Here is a 15,767-nt window from a genome sequence, read left to right on the forward strand (position 1 = left end):
ATAAGGGGCCACATGCGACTAATTTTGTCATTTTCTTTATGCGCTTAAATAAGGGTTAAGTCATCTGTGTTGAAAGAATAAATATTTTTTGAAGCAGCTGCTGCAAAAAAACAAAGCTTGTAAGGATTTATTAAGAAAATAATTCAAAATCAGTTCTACTTACAAGATTTAGTAACAGAGAAAAATTACTGGGAAGTTAAAAAACGTCATTCTTTTACACAAAAAACGTCCAAACGTCAACAGGATGTAAAAAACGTCCAAATGACGTTAAAAACGTCAACCTGGCAAAGCTGATTGTACCTAATATCATAAAATAAATTCGCCTAAATGAGACAGATTGCACCTAAAAAAGTTACATGATTCGGTTGAAGATTTTTTTATTAATTTTATTTAAAATATAAATACAAAAGATGGATGTGATTTAAACTCGAATAAGTTTTTTAAAACTGAGCTTATATCTATAGACTATATTCTAATGGGAATCTAGACTTGAAAACACATTGGGATCATATTGTACTAGCAATATAGAAGTATTACATATCGTCGCTACCATCTCAAACTAACGAATGTGAAAATTGCAAGAGAGCAAAAAAACTGTTGTAAAAAATGTTGTGGTCATTAGGAAAAAGTTTTGGATTCGACATCTTGTTAAAGCCAGTATTCTCTGCTTCTAAGAAAACTAAAAATTCGACGATTTGCTTACGTATCATTCTAAATGTATGCACAAGGTATCGTAAATGAAAAAGCATTTTAGCACATTTGATAGTTTGACATGGTAGCGACGATATATGCCTACAAGTTAATATACTAGCACGGTAAAGGAAAAGAAAAAAAAAAAACTGAAAATGCATCTGATCAAAAGATGATTGTAGGTACCCAAACTCTAGTGATTCATAGTGTTTCTGGCAAAATATTTTTTTCATTTTCACTTTCTAACCGACTTCACAAACAGGAGGAAGGTTATCAGTTCGTCGGAATGTATATATATATATTTTTTATGTATGTTACCGCATAACTTTGGACCACGTTAACCGCTTTCTATAATTCTTTTTTTAAAGGAAAGGTGTCCCATTCTACTTTGGTTTAAATCTGATCATTGGAATATAAAGAGATTAACTATAGTCTTAAATTTTTATATGAGAATTGAAGTCGCTTTGGTCGTATGCTTAAAAATTACTTGTAATTCAACATATTCACGTTTTGATTACTTAAAAATTTTGTAAATTATTAGGACATTGAACGAGCGCTTAACCTATACAAACGGTGACCATCCGTCCTGTATTATACGGGGCAGTCCTCTTTTTTGTCCCATTGTCCTGGTAATTTATTTATTTTATGCGGGACGCCAAATGTTCTGTATTTTTTTTAATCTCCTGTATTTGTCCTGTATTCGGTGTTTCGACGCCTTAACTGCTCATTTAAATGGCATGCCTATAAACGAGTTTTAAGTGATATTGGTACACATATGATACTAATTTTCTCCATAAACAGTTATTATTTTCTAATCTGAATGGCTGTGATTCGAGTGGAGGAATACATACAGTGACTAAAATAGAAATTAGGACTCGACATTTTAGTAAGTTTTGGCTATTTTTCCTTAGTTTATTTGTTTAATTTATGAAAGCAAAGCTCCTTTCCTAACAAAAACCATATAATACCAAATTTCCCACTTTGTGCAACAAACTATAAAAATTAATTCTGCAAGGTTTCAATAAAATTTTCAACTTCTTTAGAAAAAAATTTGGTTCGCAGTTTTGTAACTCATTAAAATTGAGTATTATAAGGTGCGAGTGAAAAGTGCTGCCCATTTGCTTCTCTTTTAAAAAAATGGTCGAACATACTTACTTTGTATGAAAACAAGTAAAAAAGCCTAAGCTCAAGTAGAACCGAACATTAGATACCCGGCGCAATTATTAAATATCGTTTTTTTCACCTTTCCGAAAACTGCCGCTACGTGGTAAGTAGGGGTGGTTTTATCCCTATTTCAAACATCTTCGAAAAACTTATATAGTTATATGTGGGCAGTATCACGCCCACTTTCCAAAATTCTATAATAATGTTACTTCTTTTCAAGGGATTGCTTTTTGTATCAATTTTGAGTAAATTAGCGTCCTCAAATTTCGAAATATTGAAGTTTCAAGCATTTCTGAAATTTACCGTTATATGGAAAGTGGGCGTAATTCTAGTCCGATTTCAATAATTTTCAATGGTTTGCGTTTAAGTGGCAAGTACAATAATCATTCGGAGTTTGGTACAAATTGATCGAACGGTTACCGAGATAAACATATGTGGTCATAGAGGGCGGTGCCACGCCCATTTTCCGAAATTTTATCATAAACGTATTTTTTTTGCTAAAGAATTATTGCAAACATCAATTTTGAATAAATTGGCTATAGTATTTACTGATTTATCGAAGATTTCGTATTTCTCTAAATAACCGTTAGATGGGATGTGGACGGGGTTATTGTCCGATTCTTAAAATGTTCAGCTGTTTGGTATGTTGTAGAGTCCGACCGATTAGTCGGCATCGGCATCGGCTAGTATCGGCACAAGATTGAGCACCGGCATCGGCCTTTTTTCGCCGATTATTTGCCGATTCTTTGGAATGTCTTTTCAAATGTTCAGGTGAAGCGGCTGACAACAGCCAACATCAAAAAACATTTGCATACAGCTCACAAAAATTATTGTGTTTTTGGTTGAAAGTGTTTAACGTTTTTTCCATACAAAAGTATGTTCGACAATTTTCTTTTATATGGAAGACATTGCCAGTAAAAAAAAATTACAAAAATTAACGGGATTTTATAGTAGCTTGAAACTTGAACTTCATTATACTAGAATTAAATGGTCTACAAAACTGCATACCAAAATTGTGATTAAAAAGTTTGAAATCTTGGTGAAAATAAACAGAATTTTTCAATTTTTGTACAAAGTTTGAAATATGAATTTATATGGTGTTTGTTGTATACCAGCTAGACTTTTATAAGAAAAAAAACAATAAACAAAAGACAAATGCCAAAACCAGTCAAAATATCGCAATTCTTTTATGAGGACCACTATATCTATGTACATACCTAGCATATAAGTTCTTATGCATTGAGTGCAAAAGGGTGTATTTTAGTACAAAACGAAATGAAATTTTATGTTCCTAAATATGTCTTTCTTAGCATCATATAAAAAGTGTTTTTTATGTGAGGTATATAAATTTGATATAAGTATGTACATATATAGTTTTATACATACATATGTACATTCATGTGTATGTAATGTTGCATAACAAGCCAATTAATTAAATTATTTGCTTTCTTTTGTTAACTCCGTTAAATTAATAGATTTTATGAATTGATACATTTGTTTGTAATTTTTCCATTTTCCAAAAAAATATAGTATTTTTATTTTACGTCTAAAAGTCATTGTAAATATCAATTTTCAGTTAAAAAGCTTCAATAGTAACTAAAATATCGCCATTTCCGTATTTCTGAGAATTACCGTTATATGGGAAGTGGGCGTGGTTACGGTCCGATTTCCGATGGGTAAAGGGCATTCTATATACCAAATTTCGTTGAGATATCTCAATTTTTGCTCGGGTAATCGCTTACACCAGTGATTCCCAAAGTGGTCCAGGTGGACCCCCAGGGGTCCACGGAAGACTCGGCGGGGGTCCACAGTGACGTGAACAAAATATGGGGGTCCATGAGTTGTAAATGGGGGTCCACGAAAATTTATCTGGTTTCGATATAAAGAACCAAAATAGTTACTTCATAGCCTCTTTTTTTAACTTTAATTTTTTTGAGTGGTGTATAACGCACTGTTGCGCTTACCGTCACTTTGTGTTTTCATACGTGGGGAAGCCTTAGAGGACACCTGCAGACTAAAAAGAACCGGTTGCTGGTATGACAATGAGTGGGGCGCGGAGAAAATTGCTGGCGGCAGAGATTTAAGCACTTATATATTTTCAATTCTACAAGATAGTACGCCACCATTACCTTTGTTGAAGAGATTCTATAATGTTGAGTTCCCTGATACTGAATGCTGGTTTGATTCCATCGCTGAGACCGGACTCACACATTGTCGAATCTTCACTGATGGCTCCAAAACTGACTCTGGGTCATGACCTGGGGTCTTTTTAATAGAGATAAACTTTACTTTTCTGTAGGGGAATATACTTCGGTCTTCCAGGCTGAGGTAATCGCAATACTCAAAGCCATGGACTACGTGATGGAACATAGGTGGAGGGGAAAGACTTTATGTGACTGCAGTGACAACCAAGCTGCACTTAAGGCATTGACCAGCCCTTTATTTAAGTACTTTCAAACTAGTTCGGCAATGCAAGTCTCGACTAAAATATGATGGTGAACATAACGAGGTTGTTTTACTCTGGGTGCCAGATCACCCTGGAGTACATGGTTATGAGACATCTGATCATTTGGCCAGAGTTTGCTCAGACCAGGCATTCCTCGGTCTGCAACCAGTTTTAGCACTCCCACCTTCGGCAATCGAAGCCACCATCAGAAACTGGGTGAATACTTCGCTCAGAAAAAACTGAGAGGCATCGAGGGGATGCAGGAGGGCAAAACTCTTGTTGCCCTCAATCTCACAAGGTCTATCTAATGTTTTGCTCTCACTGAGCAGACGACACTGCAGATAACTTGCTGGACTGCTGACTGGTCACTTCACGTGGCACAAACACCTGACTGTGATAGGCAGTGTTGCCGTTTTGGTTACTTTTAACCAATTTTGGTTATTTTTTTCTTGCCTGTGAAGTTGTTAAGATCTTTCCCGTTTAGGTTATTTTTTAATATATACCGTAGTTTTTAATTGACATAGGCCAGCTACACCTGTCGAGGTTGAGGAGAGTAGCAGCAGCAGTGGCAGCCCCAGCAGTGAAACCAAGTAAGAATATTTGGAATGAATGTATTAATATTACTTACATATGTATGTATTTGTTTTATAAAATACAGAATGCATAATATACATGGTCGGCTAAAGACTACTTCAAATGAATAAATACTTAGTACATATATAAATACCTCGTATATGCGGAATCCAATACCACGTCATGTATGTACAATGAAAATGGGATTTGGTTATTCTTTTTCCATTACTGCTTACTTTATTAATTTAAGTTAAGATTAATAAAAATAATCTTATAGCAAGTAGATTCAGTGAAAATACCATTCCACAGTTTTGAAAAAATCGGTTTTTTGCGCTTTTGTAAAATTTATTTACCATCGTATACGCGGTACTACGTTTGGCGTATACGAGGTATTTCGCGCTGAGCGACGATGTAGTTCAATAAGTCAAATTTTTAATTGTTTAATCTTAATCTTAAAATATATACAATGTGGTTGTTCACGCTGATTAGGTATTTCATTGATTCTTACAAAGAAGTTGGAAACTGTGTACCTATGTACTTATTTAAAAAAGTCATTTAGAGTGTGGTAATGTTTACGAAGATATTAACATTCATACATACATATGCATCTAATAAGGGAAAACTGATTTTATAAAATATGTATTTACATATTACAGCCTTAAAAGAATTTACTTTTAAAAATGCAAATAAAAATTGATTTTCTTTAGTTTGTAAACTTTTTCTATACGTATTATAAAAAAGAATTTGTGATGACCTGAATTGTTAATCCAATAAAAAAGTTGGTTATTTTTCCTTACATTTGGTAACTTTTTCGTCTAATCTTGGTTAGAAAGTTCTTTGAGCGGCGGCAACACTGGTGATAGGCGTAAATGACAAGTCAATTTGCCCATCTTGCATTGAAGAATATGAGACTGCGGAACACTTTGATGCCATTAACACAAATAAACTGTTTTACATATACTCCACGTGCAAAGTCACGAGTGAGCCGAGCATTTGATGAGTTATGGTGAAGATAATGTTAATAACGCTAGCAGTGTTGCCACTTGAAAATATTTTTAAGTACCAAAATGCCTACCAAATCAGTTTCCAAACTACTAAAATTTTGTTCATCATTAAAGCTAGGCTTCTTGAATTTACGGGGGTTTTAACTACAAAAATTAACAGTAAAAATAAAACTACACATATTATTGTTTATAGGGCCTATAAATAAAAGAATTGACGTATTGTATAAAAACTTTTGTAAAAAATTTAAATACCTTTGAGATTAATTCCATTCATATCAAACATCTTTTCTTTGTGTGTGAAAAAACAAAATCACACATTTATGCAAAAAATCCTAAATTCGTTTCACTTTGCAAATTGGCTATCATAAATTTTTCTTTCAAGACTACTATTTCTGGTTCTATTTCAACAGCCAATCGGTCATAGCTTTGGGAAGTGAGTTTTTGTTTGCAGAAAATTGTCTGCTTAATAAAATATAGGAAAAAACTAAGAAATCTTATACGTGTGAGCAAAGTGAAAGCAATGTTTTGAACGTGTAAACGTAAATTAAGCGAACAAATTTTAATGCTCAATTTGGTTGTTTTTTTCAAAAAAATTTTGCCTATCAAAAGGTTCATCAAACCAACCAAGCTACCAAAGGAGAATGAACCTACCAATTTTGGTCCAATCGGACCAAAACGGCAACGCTGAACGCTAGCGCTCGCAGTGCTCTTAAAAAATCTAACTCTTCCGAGCGAGAGAGTATTTTGATGTATTTACGAGCTCTATTTTTTAAAACTTACAAGTGTGTAACCACATTACTTTTATAAATAGAACACACTACTTTAATTTTGGCCACTCTGAATTTAGTTTTTGAATTCACCCGCGATGCAAACTTACATTGCTAAATCTAATTTTCACATTTATTTTTTTTTTAGGAGCTTTGGGAATATTTAGAAATGTATCAGCAGGGGGTTCAGTAAATTTTTGAAAGGGGTCTACGAGAAAAAAAAATTTTGGGAACCTCTGGTTTACACGGACGGACGGACGGACAGACAGACATGGCCTAATCGACTTCTTTTTTCATTCTGATCATTTATGTATACATTTGTCTATATCTCGATTCATTTTCGCTGTTACAAATAAAGTTATGTGAACAAAGTTATAATACCCTTGTGCACAAGTGCGCTCGGGTATAAAAATGCGTCACCGTCAACAAAAAAAATGTCAAAAAATTATTGGCAAACCTTAGCAACTTATACTAAAATTTAACGATTTTTTTTAACAAATTTTATGGGGTAAAAGTCTCGAGAAAATTATCATACAAATTCGTTATGTTACTATAAGAATACTGTTTCAGAACTAATACATCTAGGATCACGGAAGAAGGCTTTAAGAACAAATTTGCAAAATAATTTTTTTCCCGTATCCGGCTGTTATTAATATGGTCACCGTACCTATACAGTGTTTTAATCTAGTAGTCACAGTTCAAAGGCGGCTTACTATATTCAGTGTTGCCATAAAAAAATTTCCAAATTCCTCAAAACCATATGAAAAATCCTCCAAATCCGAACAAATTACTAATTTGTTGTTATGCGTAGTCTGTAAGAACTTGTTTCATAGACGAACTAAATAAATAAATTTGAATTTGAATTTGAATAAAAATGAATTACGTTCTCCCATTCAATTGGTACATTTGTTCTTGCGGTTCAAACAAAGTATCACCGTTGTTTTTTTTGCTCAATCTGGTCCTCAGGCCAGTCCCACACATTTTTAAACTACTAAATATACGTTCTACTGAAGCATTAGAAAAGAGCTATATTAAGCAATGCAGACATAATTCTTTTTTAAATTGGGAAACTTATATGAACCTGAAGAATCTTTTAATTCAAAAACTGTTTTCCTATAATCTAATGAAGAATCAATATGAATATCCTTATGATCGAACAATGCATGTTCTCTCCATTCGTTACCGAGATTTTGCAAGTTCAAAATACATACATAAGTTGAAAATATAACGATGGAATGAAAAAAATTCTCGAAAACATTTTGAATATTTAGCAGCAAATGCAGATGTGCTTAAGCGCGAAAAACACCACACAAGGGGCTTGACAAATCAAGCGAAATATCCCTTTACTTAAAGCTATTAATGTTGTGTATGGGGGTGTTTGAAGGTTTGACAAGCCGTTTGAGAGAAATGTGTGACAAAAATCACAATTTTTTGATTCTCTGACCGCCATGTTGAGGTTTGATCAAACCGCTTACGTTGTGTATGATAAAATCGCCTCATTCGCAACGGAATTTTTACCGAATGAGGACGCAAGAGAGAAAAATCGAAGACAACCAAACCCTTTTACATTGTGAACCGGAAGAAAACTAAAATTCTTTGCTTGAACGAGTCATGTTTGCATGGTGCAGTAGCGTAGCCAGGGGGGAGATATGGGGGGATAGATCCCCCCCCTTCGACATTGAACTACAATTATTTACTTTTGAATTAATAACACAATACTATTTTATCCTTCTGATTTAAAATTATTTCAGACGGATGACAAATTATCTTTTAATGAGTATATGAGTAGTCCACTTGCAAACAGCGTTATGTGAATGGGAGCCTAAATCCAAAATTAAAAAAAGTGACATTTTGAACGGTATTTTGAGGGTTAAGTTATTGTTGTTGGAACTTCTCTATAGTTTTCCTATATTATATGATAATTTATATTCAAGATAAAAAAATTTTCATTGCATTATCTCTTTTCTAAGCGAAGATCTACGATTTTGAAAAAAAACCGTGTTTTGCCTATAGTTCGACGCCTCTAGCCATTGTGTATCACAACTTTAAGTTGTCGATGCAAATTTTTTTTAATCCCTCCCCTTCGCCAAATCCTGGCTACGCCACTGGCATGGTGTATGGCGAAATGGGGAAATAATGTTTGACAAGCCGCTTGTGTAGTGTATTTCGCCCTTTATAACACTTCGGAAAGCTTTTTGTTCAAAAATTTGCAGAGAGATTTAACAATTCTCTTGTGTAAAACGTGGTTGCTTTTGCTATCTGCAAATATATCTTGAGAAAATTCCACAAAAATTCCCCAAAATAAAAATACTCAAGCGCTCCCGAAATTCCTCACGTTTTGAGGAATTACTCATACAGTGGCAAAACTGACTATATTTCAAAAAAAATATAAGGCTGGCTGCACTGAACAATTGCTCACTTGGAACGCTGGCGATGGGAGCGCTCAAATATTTGCGGGCCAGATCTGGCAATTTGTGGTATTTTAATTTAGTTTTCCACCAATCGAGAGGATTTTCAACGAGATGAGCTCGTTTTTCTTAAAGATAGGCCTGAGATTGAGCTTTAATTTCACATTTTTTAATGTCTCCAAATTCTACATCCGAGCCTTCGCTTTCGCTGGAGGAATCTAAAATTATTTCTAGGTTGCTTTTTAGACTTTTAGCAGCACTTATTGAAGGCCCACCATGTTGCTTGATATACTACTTAACCGTTTAGCGCCTAAAGCTAAAATACGGTTATTGTCCGCACCCTGGCTAGACAGACTTAGAGCCATTTCAACAATATTAGAGTGGACTCTGTGCCAATGTTCACATTCGCATTTGCAAAACATTCGTGTACAACATACATAAGTATATTGTTCTACATCAGTTCTACATAAATTACTATTGGGGTGTTGGTACATAGACTCTGCCGCCTTCACCTTCCCGAATATTTTCAATGCTCCCTCGATAATTTTCTAATCTCTGCACGTCGATCACTAGGCTTCCGTAAATATACCTCCAGGAATTCATCTAGATCTTGAACCCTACCGCAAGTCTCCTAACTTTCTAGTCAAATTTCTAAAATGGCTAGAGGCGTCGCACTATAGGCAAAACACGAGTTTTTTTTCAAAATCGTAGATCTTCGCTTAGAAAAGAGATAATGGAATGAAAATTCTTTTATCGTGAAGATAAATGATCATATAACATAGGATAACTATAGAGAAGTTACAACAACAATAACCTTACCCTCAAAATACCGTTCAAAATGCCACTTTTTTTTAATTTTGGATTTTGGCTCTCATTCCACTAGAAAACACTATATTTAATACACCATTAGCACTGTTTCTTAAAGATTTCTCTTTATTTTATCTTAAGACTCGATTTTTGGGACATTGGATGCTGTACCCGAGTGGCCAGATTGGAAAAAGAAAAGCTACCTTTAAACTCTAGTAACTCGTAAACTATCAGCTTTCACAAAAAAAATTTATATAACAAAAATGGTTATACTGGTCGATATCTTTACGAAAGTATAGCATTTAACCCTTGTCTGTCATATATGAAACGCTTTTTAATCCTTTCAAGGCAGAGGCAAAATGGTTCTCAATATGTTTTCAACGTACTTTTTATTTATTTTTATTTTTTATTTAACTATTTTTATTTTTAATATTTATATTTTTTTATTATTATTTTTTTATTATTATTATTTTACTATGGAAAAATTTTCTACGGTTAATATCTACGTCAACATGAGGAAAAGCACGTCAGATGCATATTGAGAACCTTTTTCCTCTGCCTTGAAAGGGTTAAAAAGCGTTTCATATATGACAGACTCTGCATTAAAGGGTTAAATGCTGCATTCCATTATCTCTTTTCTACGATCTACGAGATGTACGATTTTGAAAAAAAACTCGTGTTTTTCCTATAGCGCGTCGCCTGTGGGCATTCTTCCATATATGTATGCATGTGCCATTTCTACCGTTATATATTTTTTGTCTACTCGGTTATTCCATGGGGAATTCATGCTTTATATAAATTTAAAAAATTAAATTACTACACCATTTTAATTAATTAGTGTGTAGTCCAGTTTGGTTTTGTAGAAGTTTCGTTAGTATACACTTCAGTTTTTACACATTGAATATATCTGCATATTTATATATTTACGCGTATCTATTTACATTTATTTATCTACAAGTCTACAAAATCTTATTACTTATAAAGCGATTTTTAATCTTTGTTGCTTAACACACATTCTTTCAATTACTTCTTGTGTTGTAATCGGCACATCATTATCTACCGCTAACATCATTAAACCATTCAGCCGCTCCTTAATTGTATAAAAAGAAGCCGACAAATAAGATAGCATATTCAACAATTGAGTAGCCCACTTGCAAAGTGCGCTATGTAATTTTTATTTTTAGATGTTTAGTTTTTGGTGGGTTTCATGTCCACTAACAGCAGACTGAAATTTTTTCTATATTCTGAAAAAAAAATAGCATGAAATGTTAACTACTCTTGCAAAAGTCGCTATAATACTTATTTATACACTTTCAAATGTCTCCTCTTCGTATGAACTTAGAAAACTGCAAGAAAACGTGGTAGTTTCGGTGTCTAGTGGAAGAGGTCAAGGAAGCAAACTAATCTTCCTAGAGGAGAGAACGCGAAAAGCTAAAAAAGCTAGCTATGTAAAAGTTACTGTTTCAAAACTTGCAATATTAAATTTTTAAATATAAAATTTGCAAATCTACCATACTGCAATGCTATTTTTTAATGGTATTAGGGTCATATTTATCCAAATTTTCAGGTAATAAAAAAAGATACAGTTCGGATGTTTTTTATTGTCGTAGACGTTTTTTTTTAAATATGGTTTGCTTTTATAAAATCACATAACGCTGTTTGCAAGTGGACTACTTATATATTCATTAAAAGATAATTTGTCATCCGTCTGAAATAAAAAAAATTTCAAATCAGAAGGATAAAATAGTATTGTGTTATTAATTCAAAAGTAAATAATTGTAGTTCAATGACGAAGGGGGAGGATCTATCCCCCCATATCCCCCCCTGGCTACGCCACTGGTATGGGGGGGCAATGACAATCCATGGAGTTGTTAAAATTTTGTGACTGGAGTGTTACGTTAACTGCCCCGCCTACATTGGCATCATTAAAGACGGCCTTATATCAAGTATTGAAGGGCTAAGCGAGCACGTAACAAAAATAATTTTTCAGGATGATTCCGCACCTTGTCACCGCTCCATAGCGGTAAGCGTACTGCCGTAATTAGGCATATTGAGATTTTTATTTTAACAAATTGTCTATAACACAACATTTACCTCTTAATAGGTGAATGAGTACAAGTCTCTTTTGGGGATTGAGTCCATGTCATGGCCGGGGAATAAATAGCCCCGACCACAATCCGATTGAGAACATGTGGTCAATTTTAAAAAGAAAGGTACGCCAGCAAAAGTCGAGTAATCTCAAAAAGTTGAAAGAAATCATTGAGATTTCTTGGTATAACGCTATTTCGCCAGACTTGATTCGCAAACTGTACGAAAGTGTGCCTTCCCGAGTGCAATGCGTGATCAACGTGAGAGGAGGTCATACCCGGTATTAATATTGTTTGTTTTTTAATGTTCTTACGAAATGAATAATAATGTTGATATTATAACAAAAAGTGCAAAAACTGATAGTTTTTGAATGCAGTTCAGTTTTCTTTTTCATGCAAACAATTAAATATGCATTAAGGAAACTAGTGATAACAGCTTTAAATAAATAAATTTATAACATATTAGATGGAGCTAATGAGTAGACACAACTCAGCGACTTTTGATATACAAGTTGAATAAATTTCTTTGATTTTTTTGCAAAATAAAAGACAGCTCTAAAAAATGGCAAGCATTAAGGCGTCTCCCTCCAGTTTTGTAGTCTCTTTTTTAGAATTTGACAATATTCGTAAAACTCTCTCGCTGAAGATTTTAGCTGGAATCAACTGGATGACACATGCAGAATTTAGCCTTTTTGGTGACTCTTACACTAGAAATAAAGTATTTAACTTTTCGCCTATACTACTATACTATACATAGTATTTCCAATTAAAATTTAACATCTCGCATTTTTTTCGATCTTTTCAGAATACAACATAATCAAAACAATTCCGGCCTGCTTTGTCGTAGTCGACGACCGGAAGGAGCTCCTTCACCAATAGCATCGGACACATCAGATTCAGACATTTCATTGGGCACCCACTCACCTGTTCCTAGTAGTATTCAACTACAGCACAGTCCGGGTTCTACATCGAATGGCGCTAACGATCGTGAAGAGAGTCTCAGCATTGATGGTGATAAACCACGCGACTTGGCCACCTCTTTATCAGCTAGCAATTTGGTAGCAGCATCCAGTTATGCTACAACCGCACCGCTATCCACCTGCTTGCCAGCCTTCAAATTGGACACAGCCACCAGTCTCTTCAATGCCGGTTGTTATTTGCAAAGTTTTAGCAACCTCAAGGAAATGTCCCAACAATTCCCGATACAACCCATCGTCATCAGACCACAACCACATTTACCGGCACAGGCGCATGGCTTAAATGGCAGCCATCTGCATGCCGCCGTTAACTATCCGCCACCACCTGCATACGCGGTGGATTGCACACCACCGAAAATACGCGTCAATTCTCCAGAAAAGCTCAACTCCACGGCCAACAGTATAGCGGCGACCCTGAGTACGGTGGCCGCCTTACAGGACACTTCGGTGTATCAGCATCATCACCATAGCGCTCAGATGTTGCATCGACCATTCTCAACGTCGCCAGAAATACCACACAATAATCACAACGCTGCACCATCAGAGATCACATGATACACCAACCGTAGACACCTAAACAAGTACTAAAACTCGACACCAGTAAAAGTAGTAGATATGCGCATTTGGATCCGCGTCTAAACTATGTGTTTAGTGTTGAAGAAATTCGGGATGTTCGAAAATCGCTTCCTACTCCTATTTCCAACCTTCATCACGTTGCACATTAGGTCAAAAGATTACTTTTTCTGTGCGAAATTAATAGCGGCTAAAATATTGCATTATTTTAATGTAAAAAGATGGCAAACGTTAAAAAAATTTAAAGGAAGTAAATAAAATGTGACAACATGACTTGGCTTTCGTAAAACAGACTTTTCTGCTTTTTTGTATGTTCAATTGATGAGTATATGTGTTTAGGTAGTACTCAAAAACATTGTCCAATTAGCTTGGTTTTGACACAAGTTATTTTCTTACCATACTCAACCCCGTCCCCCTTAAAATGAGTATGTATGGTCACATGTACATAAATGGTTTCTTCTAGCGATTAATTATGGCATTATCGAAATTCCTAAATTAAAAACAGAAAAATATTTATTACATATCTCGCAGATATGCCTTGAGGTATCTCCTGCTTCCTAAAGCAGTTAGTCTTCATAAAACACTTCATTTTCATTTGAGGTTTCAGTATTCCCAAATTCCCCACCGATATTATTTATATTCAGAATGCAAATGCTGCTTTGTGACACATTTACCAAAAATCGCTGCTAACTTCCTGAAAAGAATACGAATGGTTTTGAAACTAATATGTGAAAAGAATGTTCAAAGCTCTATTCACTTTGACTAAAAAATTTCGAAATTTCAATCCGTAAGTTCTCTCAAGGATTTGCCTTTTTGCGAAGGCTGCTCATCAATGGTCTTTGCGAATCGGCGCAAGTGTATTTGTAATATAGTCACGGCTACGCTACAGGAGATAAAATGTAATCCAAATTGAGGCTCCTATTTTTTTGCTATCACAACTTCCATTTTCACTATTTATCATAATTAAAAGGGATTATTATTATTAGGCTAAGCTATTTTTAGCAAAAGGGAGAAAAGAACCGCAAATTTTGGAGATAGCTAAAAATTCGGAAAAATGTTAGGTTTCCCATTTTAGCATTTTAGCGAAAGTTAGAATCCGGCTGATGGTCGACACAGTTGGTTTTTTGATTTCGAAAAGAACTTCGTCAGCAAGAAACGCTATGTTTTCAGATATAAATATTTTTGCATCCTTTCCAAATTGTTTTCCATAATTTTCATCTTTCTTTGATAAATAATTGCAAAAAATACGCGTTTTTCTTCTAAGAGTTTCATGGAACTTTCGCAAATATCTTCTGCACCAAATTTTTTTTCAACATGGTTGACAATCGAAAAAAACTTTTTTTTTTCGAACATCCAATCAGCCAAACTTCAAACAACTAGCCTTTTATAATAGCATGATAGTCCAGATAAAACCGTTTTTCTTGAAAACGGCTAAAAACGGCGGGTTAAGTAAAACAAAATCAATTCATTACATCTTAATTTATCCACTTCCATTTCCAATTTGGTTGCCGAATGTTAACAAAATTGTAAAAGCTTACATAAAATCATAAATGGAAAAATCAGAAAATTTTTGAGATTATGCCAATAAGTCAGTTTGTTTTCAAACAAATAATAAAAAGTCACTTTTTTAAATTGGGACATAAGTTCTCACTAACATATATTTTTGTATCCCATTTAAAATTTTTCTTTAATTATTCGAACTTTCCAAAAAAACGCACTCGAAACTTACAAAATAAACCGCAAACAATGTGTCAATAACATTTTGATAGTGTAAATTTGGTTTATTGCTGTATAACGGTGTTTTTGTTTTACAAAAACTAAGTGAAGTTTCTGTTATTTTGGAGTATTCCCTACAAAATGGCAACAAAAAAATAATATGAAACTGCCCTTACGAAATTGGACTTTCGCACAGTCAAATGAATCATTTTACCTAATGTGCGTTGGGTTATAAGTGAATATACATATTAGAGATTTACCATTGACAAAAAGTTCCTTCCTTTAGACTACTGCTAGAGAGTTTATTTTGATGAACTACCAGGATATGTTTGCAGATATTTCACAACTGATACGAATAACATATTTGTATTTTATCATTTTCGTTGTCGGTGTTTCCGACAGGGTAGGAGTGTGATGTAATGTGGAACGATTTTCCGTCATCCCTTGTCAAATTTGGTTTGGAGACAAACCGGTTTCGGCGTTGTGCCATCTTCAGTGAGAACGAAAAATGACACTGAAGATGGCACAACGCCGAGACCGGTTTGTCTCCAAACC

The 15,767-nt window shown here is 34.4% G+C and overlaps 1 protein-coding gene across 1 annotated transcript in view; it reads left to right on the forward strand.

Moving 5' to 3' along the window:
* LOC118743587 (protein Optix) overlaps nucleotides 1–13,713 on the forward strand; it is a 170,639-nt gene extending 156,926 nt beyond the window's left edge. The window contains exon 2 of the mRNA XM_036476350.1: nucleotides 12,752–13,713. Coding sequence (XP_036332243.1) covers nucleotides 12,752–13,478 — 727 coding nt within the window. The 3' untranslated portion in view covers nucleotides 13,479–13,713. The remainder of the gene's footprint in view (nucleotides 1–12,751) is intronic.
* The last annotated feature ends 2,054 nt before the right edge of the window (nucleotides 13,714–15,767 follow it).

The sequence above is a fragment of the Rhagoletis pomonella genome, unplaced genomic scaffold (assembly GCF_013731165.1).
Source record: "Rhagoletis pomonella isolate Grant_MI unplaced genomic scaffold, Rhpom_1.0 Rhpom_scaffold_00007, whole genome shotgun sequence".
In the NCBI taxonomy this organism is placed as follows: domain Eukaryota; kingdom Metazoa; phylum Arthropoda; class Insecta; order Diptera; family Tephritidae; genus Rhagoletis; species Rhagoletis pomonella.